Source organism: Plectropomus leopardus, chromosome 8 (assembly GCF_008729295.1).
Source record: "Plectropomus leopardus isolate mb chromosome 8, YSFRI_Pleo_2.0, whole genome shotgun sequence".
Classification (NCBI taxonomy): domain Eukaryota; kingdom Metazoa; phylum Chordata; class Actinopteri; order Perciformes; family Serranidae; genus Plectropomus; species Plectropomus leopardus.
The window spans coordinates 35,703,381-35,721,731 of record NC_056470.1 but is presented as its reverse complement, the minus strand read 5'-3'; the positions used below and the strand labels follow the sequence as shown (position 1 = coordinate 35,721,731).

The 18,351-nt window shown below is 30.6% G+C and overlaps 1 protein-coding gene across 1 annotated transcript in view; it reads left to right on the top strand.

Moving 5' to 3' along the window:
- Window positions 1-18,058, top strand: part of LOC121946642 (DENN domain-containing protein 4B-like) — a 29,349-nt gene extending 11,291 nt beyond the window's left edge. The window contains exon 6 of the mRNA XM_042491309.1: window positions 18,018-18,058. Within this exon, the coding sequence (XP_042347243.1) occupies window positions 18,018-18,058 (41 nt within the window). The remainder of the gene's footprint in view (window positions 1-18,017) is intronic.
- The last annotated feature ends 293 nt before the right edge of the window (window positions 18,059-18,351 follow it).

Below are 18,351 nucleotides of genomic sequence, written 5' to 3'. Positions count from 1 at the left end.
GGGGGCAAAACTTTTTTTAGAATAGTTAGTAAGTAAAAATTTTATTTTTCTCTCATTTTTTTTTTTTTTTTTTTTTTTATCCAAATAAAAAAATGCCCAAAAAAAAAACCCCCCCCCAATTTGTTTTTTTTTTATTTATTTTTAATAAAAAAAAAACAATATACAACGGTCCGAAAAGTTTTTTTTTTTATTTTTTTTTTTTAACTTCTTATTTTATCTTTTTTTTGCCTTGTTTTTATTTTTTTGTTTATTCTTCTGTTCAAAACTTTTAAGTGTTTGCTGTTGAATTTGGATTATTTTGATTTTTGTTATTTTATTTTTGTAAAATATAAGAAAGTGTTGTGCAAAAAATAAAAATCTCAAAAAAGATTTTCAAAAAAAAAATAAAATAAAAAAAATCAAATAGAATGAATTTTGGGGAAAAAAATATAAAAAAAAATCCAATTTTTTTGTTATTATTTTTTTTTTTCTTTCAATAAATTAAGTTTTTTTTTAAAAAAAAAAATTTTTAACTTATGTTTTTTTTTTTTAATAAAAAATTTTTTTTTTTTTTTAAACTTTTCATTTTGTTTTTTTGTTTTTAAATTTAACTAAAAAAAAAAAAAAAACAAAAAAAAAAAAAAAAAAAAAAAAAAAAAAAATTTTTAAAAAAAAAAAAAAATTTTTAAAAATAAAAAACAAAAAAAAAAAAAAAACATAATAAGCAGTTTAGAATTTAAAAAAGGGGGGGGTGGGGCAAAAAAGGGTAAAAAATAAAAAAAAAAAAAAAAAAAAAATAAAAAAAAAAAAAAAAAAAAAAAAAAAAGAATAAAAAAAAATAAAAAAAAGGCAAAAAACAAAAAAAAAAAAAAAAGCTGTTTTCTTACTTTTTTTTAAAAAAAAAATTTTTATTATATCAGTTTATTTTTTTTTTTAATACCAAATTATATAAAAAACATTACTTTAAAAAACACCAAAACCCCCCCCCAAATACACACCCAAAACCCCCACATTTTTTTTTATTTTTTTAAAAAAACCCAACAAAACCAAAAATAAAAAACCATGGGCTGGGGGAGGGGAAAAATGTTTTTTTTAGTTTTATATTTTAATTTTATTTTTAGGGAAGATGGCGAAATTTTATTTAATTTTATTTTATTGAACGGGGGAAAAAGAATAAAAAAAATTCTCTTTAAAAAAAAAATTATGTGGGATATTTATTATTTTTTTATAATTATAGGGGCTGGATTAAATTTTTATATTGTTTTAAGGTGGGGATATTTTATCTAAGCAAAAAATATTTAAAATTTTTTTTTTATAAAAAAAAAAATTTTTTTTTTTTTTTTTTTTGTTAAAATTATTTTTTAAAAAATAGAAAGAGAAAGAATTATATATTTTATTTTTTTTATTAATTTTTTTTTTTTTTAATTTTTTTTTATATTATTTACTAAAATAAAGTTTTTTTTTTTTTTAAAATAATCAACCCTTTAATAGAAAAAAAAAAATGAATATTAAATTTTAATTTTATATTTTTTAGTTTTGAAGGATTTTTGGTTTTTTTTTTTCAAGGTTGTAAATTATTTATTTAGAATTATTTTATTGTAAAATTATTTTAAAATAAAAAAAAGTAAAAAAAATAAATGATATTTTATTTGTAAATTAATCTTTTCTAAGAATTAGGGGGGCCCCCTATTTCAAAACACGGTTTAGTATTTTATAAAAAAGAAAATTTTTTTGAGGAAATGAAATTTTGATTAAAAAAATTTATTATAATATTATGAGCGGGCGGATTTTTATAGTTTTATTTTATTAAAATTTTTGTTGTGCCAAACCAGAATTATTGGGGTTTAATCACGTCATTTTACATTAGTCAACCAACACCAAATCGGTCTTTTTTTTTTTTTAATTTTTGCTTTCCTACTTTTTAAAAAAGATGTCATTTTGGTTTGTAAAAATAAAAAAAAATTTTTCTGTTGAAAATAAAAAAAATTGACGGTTGTGGGGGGTGGGGGTTGGGTTTTTTTTTAGTTTTGTGGTAATTTTTATTTTTAATTTTTTGGGAATAGGATATGTAAAATTTTAGAGGGTATTTGTTTTTTGTTTTGCGGGTGTTTTTTTTTTTTTTGGATTTTTTTTTCTTTTTTAATTTTTTTTTTTGGTACTTAAAAAAGTGGGGGTTTTTTTTTAAGTTTAGTTTCATAAATTTTCCTGGGGTGAGGGGGTGAAGGTTATTTTGTTTTTGGTTGGTTAGTACACTAGTCTTATAATTATTTTTTAAAGAGGGCATTATTGACGATGTTTATTTTTTTTTTCTTTTTTTTTTTTGAAGCCGATTTTTCAGAAGAGGTGTTAACCGAATTTACATTCCACATGGAGTCATTTTTTATATTTGTCTGCCCAAGCACGCTGTGATGGGATTTATTTTCTTGTTTTTCTTCCGACTTTTTCGAATATTATCATTCACAGAAACAAAGTTTAAACAAGATGAAATGTGTTAAAAAAGGGGTTATTTTATAATTTTTTTTTTTTTTTCAATGGCAGAAAAGGCATCTATTAATTAAGGGTCGTTGGGGGGGAGAAAGGATGGGTTTATAGAAAAGGGAATTTTATTATTTAAAAAAAATTCCGGATAGTAAAAATTCCATTTTTTTTTATTAAAAAAAAATTAAACGCGCCAAAAAAAAAAAAGGGCGTTGGGATTGGGACAACCCAAAGGGGGGGGTGGGGTTGTTTTTCGGGGGGCGGGTGGGGTAAGGTGCGGAGGGTTTTTTTTTTTTTAATTTTTTTTTTTTTATTTTTTTTATTAATTAGGGGGCCCCCCCACCCCCCCCCAATATGAAATTTTCTTTGTTGTTTGTATTTGGGGGGCAAAATTTAAAATAAAGATGGGTTTAATTGGGCGGGAATTTTAATACGGGGCGGGCGGGGTGGGGAGATGGGGGGGGGGGGTGGGAGTGTTGGTGTGGGGGTTGGGCCAAATGGAGTAAAAAAAAAAAACGGTTTGGTCAGGGCCCCAAAAAGAATTAATAAATTATCAAATCAAAATTTTTTGTATATTTTTTTTTATCTTTTTGGGTAAGGGGTGGTTGGTGTGTTGGTTTTTAATAATGTGTGTTAGGGTTGGTGCTTTTATTGGGTTGTTTTGAGTTTTTTTTTTTATTTTTTTAAAGTTTTGATTTGGGTGGTAATTTTTATGTTTAAGCTAATTTTGAAGAATTATTTAATAATATAATTATATTGTTGTTATCAATTTTCATTTTTTTTAAAAATTGCTCATAAATTTTTTTCCTTTTTGGGGGGCCTGATTTAATATTTTCGACGTTTGAGGGTTTAATTTTATTCTAATAGTTTGGTTAGAATGGAAGGGTGTAATTTAAGTTTTTGGGATATAGTATTTATATGTATAGCGGATTTTGGATTTTTATTATAATTTATTAATTTAAGTAAATTATGCTTTGTATTATAAATTTCTAATTAAATTAATCCCAATTTAAAACAAAATAGTTTTACAATTAAATTAAAAAAAAATCTTTTTGTGTGTCTTTTTTTTTTGTTATTACTTAATTTAGCTTTTTTTTTAAAGGCTGTTTATTTTAATAATTAGAATTTTTCTTAAATTTTTGTTTTTTATTTTTTATTATTTCACGTTTTTTAATTTTTTTTGATTTAATTTTTTGTTTTTTTTTTATTTTTTTTTTTTTTTTTTTTTTTTAAATTTTATTTTTTTTTTTTTTTTTTTTTTTTTTTTTATTTTTTTTTTAATTTTTATTTTTTTTTTTTTTTTTTTTGTTTTTTTTTTTTTTGTCTGTTGCAAACTTAATAAAAATTTTGACAAAAACGAATTTTTATTTTAAGCTGTAAAAATTTTTGGTTTTTTTAATTTATTTATATTTTAAAAAAAAATTTTTTTTCTTTTTTTTAGATTTATACGTTTTTAAAACAAATTTTAAAATTCCATTGTGCAAACAGAAAAATTAAATTTATTTTTTTAGCGTTTATTAAAATTCTACAATTTTTTTTGTTTTTTTTTAATTTTTTTTTTCTTTTTTTTAATTTAATTTATTTTGCACTATTTTTTTTTTTTTTTGCTTTTTTTTCCCATTTTTGAAGGGTAGAAAAAATGTTAAAAAAAATTCATTTTTTATTCATAATTATTTTGCTATTTAAAAATTAATTTTATATTTTTATTGCACATGTTTTAACAGGGTTTTAATCCAAATGCTCTACATTTATACTTAATCAAAAAAATTCGTATTAAAACTTTTAAAAGAAAACTAAACATTAAAAAAAATTTTTTAACTAATTGTTAAAAACTAGGGCATCGTTGAAAAATGTAATTTATATTCACACATAATGCATAAATGTAGCATATTTGAGTACCACAAAAATTTGACTTTTTTTTTTGCTTTTTTTTTAATTGTACTTTTTTAATAAAAAAAAAAATTTTGTTTAATTTTGCACTTGAACTAGAAAAATATAAAAAAGGTTTTAGGTTTTCATTTTATGATGTAAAAACTGGACTCAAAATCGAAAATTTCTAATCCTAAAACCTCAAACTGAGAAATGGTTGCAAACAGGATGATTCCTCAAGTCATTTTCCGAAAAACAAATCAGTATCGGTGTTTCTTCTGTAACTTGACTAAACTAAAAATTCTTTTTTATTCTTAATTTTTTAAATTTACTTATTTTTCAAGACGCCAAACATGTACAACACTATATGAATACATTATTAAAAGCGCCGCAAGTTTTTCTGAATAAAAATATATTTAAGGCATGAGGTTTTTTTTCCCGGACCTGCAGTTGAAATATTTTTTTTTTAAAAAAAGAAAAAATGCCAAAGTTAAAAAAATTAGTTGGCGTATAAAGTTATATTTGGTTCAAAAATTTCTTAAAAGTTAATATTAGTTATTTTTATTTTGTGTCTTAAACGGCGTGATTTTTAGATTTTGAAAAATGTTTGCCTAAAGCGGTGACCCGAGAGGAATTTCTTATTTGAAATGCTGGGATATTTTAACTTTGACCTACAAAAATTAAATTATTATTTTTTTCTTGGTGGACGTGGAAATAATGACTGGCAATGCTACGGAGTTAAAAAAGGCGCATTCCACAGTAAAATAAAGCTGCCTTTCAAAATAAACAAAAATTTATTTTTGCATAAAAAAATCACACATAAAATGAAATTTCATTCTACCAAACCCTTACACTACAAAAGTCCTAAAACTTGGGTTCAGAGCAGCCCGTACGCTAATGCCCAAAATTAAAAAAAAAGAAAAAACAAAGTCAATAAAAATGGATTATTCATGTCCAAAAAAAGGCGGCAAGAAATTCCACAAACATCAAAATTCAGAAAAAATAAATATTTTTAATGATCTTAAAGAAACCAGGAGGCGTCCCATTAAAAAAAAAACGGATGATAAAAATTTACCCCTTTAATCTGTATTAAGCCCATCGGTCGTAAAAAATCTGGTTGTTCGACCAAACGACGCACCCAAAAGTAAAAAACATTTTTTTGGACCCAAATCTGTTTATTTATAACCCAACGGTGTGATGATGGAGAAATCAAGAAATTATACTTCTCCAATTAGCGCTCTGTGGACCCCACTCTGGGAATAGTCCGAGACCTATGGTCCAAGCATATAATTAATAAAAACTTTGGTGGGGTGTCACAAATTGGTTTGAAAACGCTGTTCAGTTTTCAAGTAACCAAGCTGACGGGAGAGGAAGAACGCCTGCCTGTAAACTAGCCGAGGACAGGAGATTTTCATTTTCCGAAAGGAGGTCTTTTTCTTAGTCCACCAGCCTCACAAACATCGGGGGGAGCAGATAGATTAAAAAGAGAAATTATATTTAATGACGCATATAATTACCTAAACTGATTATTTAAAGTTTATAATGGCCGGTTGATATTAAAAGGAAATTGCTAATATTTTTGGTCGATAATTAGATGCAGAAGATATTGGTCCAGAGTATAATCATTTGGGGGTTTATTTTGTCGTACATTTCGTCCTTGTTATAGTTGATTTTTTGATGATAATTTTAAGTGGAATTGCTGTTAGTTTTCTAGAATTTTGGGGGTTAAAAAGTTTTTTATTGTTAAAAACCAGAAAAAATGAAATTTCATTATTTGAAGCTCTGGTTGTAAAGGTTAGGAAGAGGCCCCTTTTTTTATTTCCCTAAGTTTGTGTCTTAGTGCAGACATTCACAACCCTTTGTTTTTTTTTTTAACGTTTTAGTCTGAAAACACAGTTCTTCAAGTCATGGATCTTTTTTACTTGAAAAACCGTGGTAACCCCATAGAAAAAAAGGCGAGGATAGAAACTTATAAACTGAAAAAAAAGATTGTGAAAAAAAAATCAGACGTGCCACTCGCTCAAAGAGAATCCTAAAGTCCAGCAGAGTGAACGATTTTTTGCTCACTGCATATTAGAGAGAGGTTAAAAATTTTAAACATCGGGCTCAGGCAGCAAGCAAAAATTGGATTTATTTAAAACTGTTTGAAAAAACTGGGTGATTTTTTTTTTTTTTTAAAATTTGCACAATGAAAATGACGTTAATCTCTTAAGATATTTCACGCAATTTTTTGTATTTATATGCTGGGCAACAACTATTAACCTCGTCTTCCAAAATGAAGTGCATCAGCGCAATGCCCCAGGGAGCGTACGTACATATAATAATCTTAAAGAAAAAAATTCTTCCAGAACCACCACCGGATAGATTGGAAACATGAAGTTTTTCTAAAAAAAGTCATAAAAAATATTTTCAAAGCTTCCTGAATAAAAACTTACAATAATGTGTAAAATGAAATAACCAGTGATTTTTCATTGCCTAGAGTGGAAGATTAGGCAGAGCAGCATGGAAAAAGCTTAAAAAAAAATAAAAAATTCCCTTCGTCTTCAGCTGCAAGCCAACCAGACTGAAGTGGCTTTTCCACATCCGTTTTGTGAAAAGTTAGGCCTCAAAAAAAATCTTTTGGTAAAAAAAAATTTATAAGAAGCAAAACAGTCCAATATAATGCCAAAAGCTTGAATTTGAAAACGGTCCTGACCATAGAGAGGGCGCTGTGCTGGAAATGTTTTGCCTTCAGCAAGGAGCTGTGTGGAATCGCTCCGTGAAATGGTTAACGACATCCTCGTAGCACAAACTTTGATCTTGATTTTGCACAGTGGAAAAAAAAGAAAAAAACGCAGGGTGATCAGAGAAAAAACGCCAATTAAAAGAAAGTAGCGTAAAAATGAAAAGACAAAACCACATCACCAAAAAGTAAGTCAGGTTTTAAACAAGTTATTTGTGAAATATTTATTTAGTTCTTTTTTTTTATTTTTTTGCTGCTTGCCCTCCCACAATTGTTAACCTATGGTAGACTGTTAATGTTTGGAAGATCTGGACTTTCAAAGACTTAAATCCAGATAATGGGAAGCTGTAAATGGAGATGTGGAGCTGGAGGAGAAAATGGTAAAGGAATCCATATCACTTTTTGCAATTTTTTTATTTTTTCTTTTTTTTTTTTTGACGTTTTTCAAAAACTCAAAAAGGCAAAAAACTTTTTTTTTTCTTTTGGGTGGGACTTGCGAGTGCTGACTATGGGGAGTCCTTTTTTTGAGATGCACAAGTACGTGGAACAAAACTGCATATTTTTCTTTTTAATATGTTCCTGTCTGTATGAGATCCTGGAGCACATTTTTTGATCTGAGCTCTCAGAGCCATCGGAGGGGTGGAGTTTGCTTGGTCCATTGCGGCACAGGTGATCACCATCTTTGCAGGTTATAAACGGCAGGAAAGGGAGATTACTTGAATAAAGTGATTGAGTTGCCTGTCGAGGACTTGGAGTCGTCTTGGTTGTCTGCAAAGAGGAACCGGAAACGACGGCTTTGTTGAGCTGGACCTTAACGATAACAATGACATCATGTTAGGTTCTTTGAGAACTGAAAGCCTGTTGACATATTGGTGGAGATAAGTTTAGAGTCGTAGAGTTTTCCTTGCAGAAAATCAGTGTTCAGATTCAGACCTCATAAGTTTAATTTTCTTAAAATAGAGTGCTGCAGGATCGATCCTAGGGATAGCAAAGGATTTTGACCCACCCTAACGATGAGTGGCTAGTTCTAATTGCCTTTTTTGGTTGGATTTATTAGATTTAGGCAAAGGCTAGTGGGAATAGTTTGGTTAGAGTAACCAAAATCACCTTTTTTAAAACAATCTAAAGGCAATCCAACCAGATGGGGGTGAAAGTAACACTTAATGGGAGTGTTGAAAATGGCAAACTTATTTTTGGTTTTAGGACTCATTACTGGGATTTACCTATTTTCTCTGATCCAGGGATGTGGTAACTTGATTCCTGTGACTTGAACTCCAGTCAGACCAATTTGCAGTTTTAATGAACTTAAGGTTTTTTCACGTTGACAAAAGCAAAACGGAAAACAAACAAAATTCCTCCCTTAAAATTTGACTTGGCGCACCATTGACTTGTAACCTCACTTGGACTCAAGTCTTTTGACTTGAAATGCTTGATACTTTTCCCAATCTATCTACAAAATTTTAGTACGTTTTTGGGCCAAATTTCAGTATTATTGAAGTTTTTTAAGATTAAGGTCAGTCGCAGTTGTTTTTTAACAAACCTAATTACCCAAAATTTTTAAGATACAAAAGTAAAAAATGAAACAAAAAGAAAACTTTTTTGAAATTAGTGGTTTTTTTATTTTTTTTTCTTTTGACTTGAAAATACTGCATACTTTTCCCCAGTCCCCAAATGAAAGAGTATGTTTGGGCACTATTTTTTTTGCTGTTGTTTTTTTGTTTTAACTTTGTTTAATAAATGCATGCAAATGTAAATAGCAATCATGATATTTTTGTAAATTTCATTGGGTTTATATATTTTTTCTCTGTTGTAAAAATGGATTTACATTTTAGTGAAGAGCACCATTGTGACATTGTTTAGGACTCAAAACTCAACTTGAGACTTGCCTGTCTTGATTCGGAGGGACTTGACTGCACAGACTAAAATGTCACTTTGTAGATTTGGCATTATTGCGTAAATTAGTAATTTGCGGTAAACAAACATTTACGGTACTGAAACATTTTTAAGATGTGTAAAAAGCTTCAAAATTCCACAGTTGGGTATTTACTATACGAGGAATTTTATATAGTAAAACAAGTTTGAAAAATCACTTAATGAGAACTTATTTCAGTCAGGATATTGTAACCAAAAAAACATGTTTTAAATAATAACCTTAGTGATTTGATACTAACTGCAAAAATGCAAATTCATTTCTGGGTTTTAGGAAATTATTCCTAAGCACCACGCTTTTTATAATTAATGAGTCATTTGGTTTGTAAAATACTTGCCAAGTTTTTCCCTAAAAATGAAGATGATGTCTTCAAGTAACTTTTTTAAGTTTTAAAAACCTAAAAAAAGTCTTTATTTTCAGTTTTTCTGCCATAAAAATAAGAAAAAAAATCAGCCACCCATATTTGACATTTAAAAAAGTATAAAACTTAAATTTTTTTTGCTTGAATAATGCTTAATCGAAAAAAGCCACCTCACTAAAAAAAAAATTGTTTGTCCACAATAATAAAAAAAAAGTTGTTTCAGGCAATCAAAAGAAACACCTAAATCTTCAATTTTAAAAATTTTAACAGTAAAGATTCAACACAAAACAGTTACAAAAAAAAACCTTCAAAAGGTTTTAAAGTGTTGCAAAGCTGTTTGCATTCAGCTGCATAAGAATTTAGTTGTGTAGCTAAAAAAATATCTGTATTTAAATATATATTTTTTTTGACATGTAAAATTTGCCTAGGATAAAAAAAAAAACAAAAAAAAAAATAAAAAAAAAGACAAATGTCCACTGGAATCTGACTTTGTCTGAAACTGTTTCAAGTCTCGTTGTCATCTAAAAATGTGGACCAAAAGCATTTGAAGATATCTTTGTATCTTTATCTCCAAGAATGGTGAAATTCTAAAAATGAAATTGCTGTTAAAAACATAAGTGGCTGAATAAGTCATTTTTGGCCAAAATACCCCATATTTTTCAACATAGATGTGGGTGAAAACATATTTTTCCTGCCTTGAATGTACTTTTTTTTTCTATGTTGTGAATTAAAGTGTCTTTAAAACTCAATACATACAAAAACTCCCTGTCAAGAACACAGCACTTTTAATATGTTCAGTGCAATTCAAAATTCACTGCAATATTTGCATATTTGCTGATGTTCTTCAAAAAACGTGATGTCCAGTGTAAAAAAATATATTTCTTTTAAAAGAATTTTAATGTGAAATTGAGTTGTTAAAGTTGTATCTTTCTTATTAAAAAGTTGTTGTTTTTTTTAAATCCATCACCATGTTAAATAAATGATTTAACTTTGTTTTAACCCTTGGGGACTGTTTGGTGCAATAAATAAATTTTTAAAAAAAAATCATACCTTTTTTTTTCATCTAAAACCGTGGCTTCATGACAAAAACCTGCCATTCAAAGGGTTAATATTCTGAAAATTCATGAAAATTTGATATTTATGATTAGGACTGTGTTGGTTTAAAAATAAACCAATGAAAAAAAAAAAAAAATAAATTAATATGTCATGTTTTGTAAGCTAGTATTTTTGTGCATTTTGTGTGCAGAGTGATACGAGTGTGTGTATACAATGGTTAACCTAAAATCTAATTTGTTTCATGAATGATATAAAATCAGCTTTTTCAACAATTCTCATTTTCCAGCAAACAGTAACTCATTTTTTAAATTTCATGACAGACATTTCTAGAACTTCATAAAAAATAAAAAAGGCAGGAAATATTTTTTGACTGCAACAGATGAAAAATCACATTTTTAGGACTTAATTACTGGCATTAATGTCTTCATTAAGAGGGTCAAAGATCAACCAGATAGTGATTTTAATTTGAATAAACTGAATTTTTGTATTCTTGTAAAAAACAAGCACTCAGATCATTAAGTAAAGTAAATCTCGCCACATAAACTTAATTAAAAGTATTTCGTTTAAAATCCTTTAAAAAGTAAAAGTAAAAAGAGATTTATATTATAGAATAAAAAAGTACCTGTCCCTGCTGTGACTAATATAAAATATGTGCTCGAAAGGCAATAGTACTTATCCACAGAACTTGAGTAAATATACTTTAAAAAAATTCAAATATATTAATTTTTGTGTTTGTTTTAAAGGACATATTCCCAAAATTCCCAAAAAGGACTTGGTGTCTATTGAAGTCTGCAGTATGCGTCTTAATGATTTTTTCTTTCCCCCACAGCTTATATTAATAATAATTAACTATAAACTAACACTGAACATTTAAACAATTATTAAGCTGATTAATCAATTTACATTAAAATAATTTATTTCAAAATTCGTAAAAAAGAATTAAATGAGACTCCTAATTGGCTCATAAACTGAACAAATTAATAATTACATTTCAACCACAAAAAAAATCTTTTAGTGATTTCCCTCCCCAACATGCTCTGTCGTTTATCTTCTGCGGATGATTTAAGTTTGTACCAAATTAAAACAGATGCCACTAATAATCAGATTAAAAAACATGATTATGATGTTTTTATATTTAAAGAAAACTGGAGTGTGTCTGTTCAGTTTCCACTAAATGGAGGGCTCAAGTCCTACAGAAATGGAACTCACCATTGTAATCAGGTAAAATAAAATTTCAGTCCTTTAACCCCTCAAAACATAAATAAAAGAATCAATTTTATAACTTGTTTTAATTTCAGGCGCTCCTCACAAGTATTTCAACTTTGAACTCTTGAAAAAAAAGGGTTTGATTAATTTAAAAAAAGTAAAAAAAAAAAAAATAAAAATGGCCTGCAGAAATGCAAAAAGTAGTATATTGTTAGTTGTTTTGTTTGTTTGTTAGATTTCAGAAATTAAAAAAGAAAAATAAGAAAACTTCAAGAGAACTGAATTTAAAATAATCATAGTTGGATTATTTAAATTATATTTTTAAAGAATAATAAATATTTTTAAGCAGTATTTTCCAAGAAATTTCCATGTTTTCTTTTCTTTGCTAAAAAAATTTATTGTTGCATGTTTAAATCTATTTTTTTTTATTGCAAAAAAAAAAGTCGATTTTGATTTTTTTTTTTTATAAAGCTAAGGAAAAATGTCAGGAGAACTGAATTTATAATTAATCATAATAAAATTTTTAATGACTTAATTGTTATGTTAAAGCAATTTTTTCCAAGTAATTTCCTTCCTTTTTTGGTTTGCTTTGCAATTTTCTGAATTCACTGTATTCATTATAATTATAGTTAGATATTTAAAATTATTTTTATTAAGAATAACTATTTTTTTTTCAGACCATTTCCCAAGTAATTTCCTTTTTTTCCATTTGAATTTATTTGTTTTGTTTTTTTAGGTAATTTTCAATATTAAAAATGTCTTGCTTATTTCTGGATTTTATTATTTTATTTCATTTTGATTAATTTATTTTTTGTGGAAGTTTGTGATTGGTCAGTGTCAACCTTGGCAAACTCTAAAAATTAATTATTAATTTTTAATTTAAATCACTTAAAAATAATTTAATGCCCCTTCTCTGAGTTCAGGTCCACAGTTATTAATTAACTATATTACTAGGAATAATTAATAGGCCTTATTAGTTTTACAATATTCTTTGATCACTGGCATGGTGGTGTTTTAATTTTAATTGTTCTGTACATGATATTCAAAAGGTCTGTTTAATTTAATAAAAGTCTTGTATTAATCACATCAGTCACATGAGACATTTTTACTACAAAAAAGTGCTTTTATTTTTTTATTGATGATATTTTGTTGCTAAAGAAGTAATTTGAAATGCAGGACTTTTGATTGTTTGTTGCTTGCTTTTTTGAATTAAATTAGGGAGAGAAAATTAATACTATTTACATTTTTGAGACATGACCAACAGTCCTGCTCCAGGCACGGGACATGTCCCGGCAGCCCCGCTCCAGTGCAGATATCAACACTTGCACAAGGGGGTCCACTCCATGGCAAATTTTTGAAAACTTTCACCAGAGACCTTAGAGAACATGATTTTAGGACGGATTTTTAGAGCATGACCAATTGGGGGGGGGAGTGTCCCTTTTGGCTTTTTTAGTGAAAATACCCCTGTTGGTGAATGTTTAACCAGACATGGAGGTCCACTGTTATATAGATTGGGGCTGAGTGCACACACAGGGACACAATGACAAAACTCTGCAGAAATAAAATTCTAACAAAATCTACAATTTCATTTAGCAGACGCTTTTAATCCAAAGCGGACGTACAACACAAGCAAGAATTTAGACTGTAGATAAAATTTTTAATTTTGAATTTAGACTAAAAAACCTTAGTAAGTGCAAAAAGTGCTTCAGGTGTGATTGGCACAGGTATTTGCCTGTCTAGTGGCAGAAGAAGTGCCGCACCCAGGCCCAACCCCCCTCCCTTTTTTTTTTTTTGAAAACCAAAGTAATAAAAACCAGTAGCGATCTCAGCATACTGAGATTCAACAATCTCAGTATCACTACTTACGATGGCAGTCAACATACAACATCACACAACTAAATGAAGAGGAAACTGCAAGTGAGACAGAAATGAATAGCAAAGGAGAAGAAATAATATAACCAAATATTGATTTTTAGGTTTATCTAGATTCTATGCTTTAAAAAACTAATTTGAAACTCCACAAATAGAAAAAAAAAGGCTCCAGTTGAAGATGAAAAAAAAAAATGAACTTAAATAAATAAATGCATTCTGTCACTGCTGCACTTCCTCTTGTTTCAATTTCCTGTGCTGGAACATGGCTGTCAGCCTCCGTTTAACATGCCTCCACTCCACCTTTAAAAATAAAGAGTAAAAATAAGATTCACTGCTTTACCGTCACTGTCACAGTCCTGCAGGAGGGAGGCAGCAATCATAATGTTTCTGTGAGAAAAAAGAGACTTATAAATAAATAAAAAAACCCATTTCCTGCTCAATGTGAATGAAAAAAAATCTTCAAGTCATTAAATGAAAAAGAGAGGGAAACAAACTTTTCTCTAAATAATGACTAATATGGTAAAAATAATGATCAATAATCATTTTCTATATCTAAAAAGCATCTTGCAATATGTGGGACATTATCCTTGCCAAGCTGCTTTTTTTCCCATAATTTCTGATGGAAGAATTAAAAGAATTTTCTCAGCATTCAAAGGTTGAAATGCAAGAAAAGTGAGTCGATACAGACTTCAAAGGGATAAAAACACAAATTATTATCAGCTAAAAAAAAGGCCGCATTTTTTATAGACTTGTCAAGTTTTACTGCAGGACAGTTGAGAAAAAAAAATCCTGAATGTGTTTGTGGGTGTATTAACACAACCTCACCTCACCTGTATAACCACAGGTGATGAGTCCACTGCCCTGTGTGTGTGTGTGTTGTGTGTGTGTGTGGTGTGTGTGTGTGTGTGTGTGTTGTGTGTGTGTGTCTGGTTTGGTGTGTGTCTACGATGTGTCTGTGTGTGTCTGTGTGTAACTTGTTGTGAGTGTGTGTGTGTGTGTTGTGTTGGTGATAAAGCACAGAGACAATATTTAGTAATCTGCAGTACAAACTGACACACAGAGGCAACTCAGAAGGGTCCCCGGGGCTGCACTCAGTGGCCCCAGAGTGCCTCATCTGCACTGTACATTATGGGGACAACACACACAACACACACACACACACACACACAAAAAGGGCCCACTCATTTTCACCCTGATTCATAATCTGCTCAAAGACTCACTGCAGAGCTCCGACATAATACAGTGGACCAACGTCTGTCAACTGCAGCACGTCCACATATTTAAAAATGATAAATAAACTTTTATTGACAACAGGCTCACTCTGCACTCATTGCTACCTGCATGTAAAGCTCGCGGGATTAAAATTCACCGCACCACTTCTTATTCATCTCTCTCAACATTTACAAACCAAAGCAATGTTGTGGTTTTAATCGACCAACAACAACGTCGAAGACACATCAGTGCCTGATGGGGACGAGGATTTTATGCCACAATAGATCTGATCAAATTTGGAAAATCTAGAAAAAGCAGAATGATTAAAATCATTTTATCCCCAGTCAAATTTGCAGAGCGCTCCAAAACAGGAAGTTAGAACTGTTTGGCTGGCAGAAGTCAACATGCATTATTCGCCCCATAAAGTGTACGATCTGAGTGGATTTCACACACCATAAATAGAAAACAAGAAAATTCATGCACGACTGAGCAGCTTCATATGAATGTAACAGGGCCCAGCCTCAAATTCTGTAAACCAGGTCTCTTAATATATCTTTTGACTCCAACTTCTTTAATGTGAGAATTGATTGCATATTTTTGTTATATATGATAGTAAACTGACAGACCTATGGGTTTGAGACCTGATTAATCAGCAAATTAATTAATCAATCAACCCTGCTATGTATAATGAGCACTTTAACATCAATTGAAATAATTCAACATGTGCAAAACAAAGTATGAATTATCTTTCTTATCCAGTCAGACCAAAGGGGAGAAACGAAACCAAAGGACGAAGAGAGGGAGGAGAGCCGGCATCAGGGCGAGGCTGACCCCACTTGGACTGAGGAGAATAAAGTGGATGAGATGTGACTGAAGCTCACTCAGCAACGAATCAGAGACTGCTCTGCAGACATCTTCACAGAGACATGGTTAACCCCTCACATCCGGGATTAAGCTGTTGCACTGGATGAGCAGACCCTGTTCAGAGCCAAAAGGACACAAAACTGATGCAAATTCAAAAGATGCACTGCAGAAATTAAATGATGCCATCAGCAGCAACCGAATGGAGTTTTTCATAGCAGCTGCTGATTTAATTAACTCATCCTTCAACTCCAAAGATGGTGCAGGATCAAGGACAAAAGTCATTTTGACTAATAAATCTACCTTCTACCTTCTATCCAACCTAAATTTAAACCTCAGGTGGTCACATCCTCTGAAAATATGACAGTTTGTAGGAAACAGGAAATGAAAACCATGTGACGTAAGACAGACCGCACAGAGGACAAACTGGGTGATCAGAAACAATACTACATATATGTAGTATGTATATGTGTTTGTTGAGAGGTCACTGTGGTAGTGAAACTGATAACCTGCTGCAGACCTGTGCAAAAGGTTCATTTTTGCTCATTAAAGGCTCAGTTCACTCAAAATGGTAATTGGACCTGCACTTGTATAATGCTTAAAGTTTAGTTTGTTTAAAAAGGGACAGTGCATATTAATATACAAGGTATAAAAATGCCTATTTTTTATCTGTGGTCCCTCGGTCAAGGTGTTACACAAAGCTTCCTAAAAAATAACATTGCCAAAGGTGCCACATGCTACACAATTTGTTTTTTTTTTTTACATTCATACACATTCACTCACTGATGGAACAAATTTGGGTTCAGTATCTTGCGCAAAGATGCATCAACATGATGATTGGACGAGCCAGAGATCAAACTGCCGACCCTCCAATCAGAGGACAACCAGTTTTTTAGTCTTTTCTGAAATAAAGCTGCTAATGTTTTGAATATCAATCGCCATGGTTATTGGGATGTTAGTTGCTCAGCTCCACGTTGTGTTTTATCGACATTTACAAAAATATTGCTTAAGTTTTGTGCGAATCTGTGATGGAAACCCTAACTTCTAAATTACAGCTGCTGCACAGCAATGGGTCGGGCCAGGCATTTTTAGCAGCAAGCAGCAGATACACTGGAAGACAATGAACGACTCTATCCCAGTGAGCGTCAGGTCAAGAGAGAAACCAGAGATGGCTTCACACTATAACTGAGCCGACCACCAGGGGGCAGGACATCAGCTGTCTGTGCATGGAAAGGCAGATTTCAAACTGCTGTCAAAAATGTTATCGCCAGAGAAGAAGTCGAAAAACATCACACGGTGGAAACACAGTCATCTCCACATTGTGTTTTATACACATTTACAAAATATCGTTCAAGTTTTGCACAAATCTGTAATGGAAACGCGCCTACTGAGGCCAAAGGACAGAAGTGTCTGTCCAGCATATCCTGCACTTTGACTGACTGTCAGGTGTCTCTTACAATTACAAACGTATATAACCTAAATCATAACCACATACACTCTTGGAGGAGAACTGAAACACAGCTGAGCTTCCTGTCCTTTGGTCAGTGGACATAAACAAAGAAACAAATTGGACTCTCAGGCATCCACGATAATGAACTCAGAGATATTTTTGGACAGAGACTCAAACCTGCAGTTTCCTCTGTGGTTCAGAGGCAGTGACAAGGCTGCAGCTTATTTCTGCTGTATCTGTCTCTGACCACAGAGTTAAATTCACAGCTTCGCGTTATGTAAAAACAAGCAGAGAGGACGACACAGTGGCGGCTGCTTACAAGGCTTTGCCGTTTTCAGAAGCAGGAGGTGTGATTCTGATCTGTTTTACTCGTTTTATTTCTTTACATTCATGCACGGCTGAAAACACAAAGGATGTACTGACAGTGCTGGAAGAAAAATCCAGATATTTTACAACAGTAAAAGTGGCAAAACTACATGAGTAGAAATACACTATTATAAGCAGAAATCCCTCACTTTTGTAAAACTATAGTAATGCAGAATGGCCTATTTTGGGATAATACTGTATAATAATAATAATTGATGCATTAGCCCTTTAAGACCTGGATTGAAATCAGTTCTCTTGTGCTGTGTTCTTTCACAAGCATTTAAAGCACTGAAAAAATTGGGGATGATTTCTTTTGTAAACATGGGGAAAACTTGTTATGGAACTTGACAAGATATATCTCCCATATATTGCAAAAAAAGAAAGAAAGAAAATAAAGGTATAAGGCGACAAGAAAATGACTTGACAGTTAGCTTGGAAGGATTGTTGGATATTAAACACTACATCAATAACGTTAATAACTAAAATAAATACACAAATATACATCTTGAGATCATTTTCTTTTTTGTTTTTTACCTTTCTTTTCCTTTTTCAGGTAATTTTATTGTAACTTTTTTACTGCAGACTGACGGGAACAAAAGTTTCTCAGCGCTAATACTTCAGACGGGCTGTTTTTTTTAAACATGTTTGTTTAAAGGTGTGAGGCCCACAGAGCTGCAGGACGCGTTCACACGGTGACGCTCCTAACATTAACACTGAGTGCGAGGCTGCGTTCACACGTCACATTTTCATCTTCTGACCTCAGTCTGAGCAGTTCATTTTGTACAGCTGCAGCAAAAAAAACTCGGCTTGGTGTCATATTACAATTTAAGAAAGAAATGTGTCATCAAAAGTGGTGTTGTCAGTTTGATTCTGAAAAGGATCATTTGCAGTCTGTTTCTCAAATGGGGGCACGCGGAGGTACTCCAGGACGTATGTGAGATTTTTAAAAAATGCATTTAAAAAAATAGCAGTCATGCATAACTCCTAAA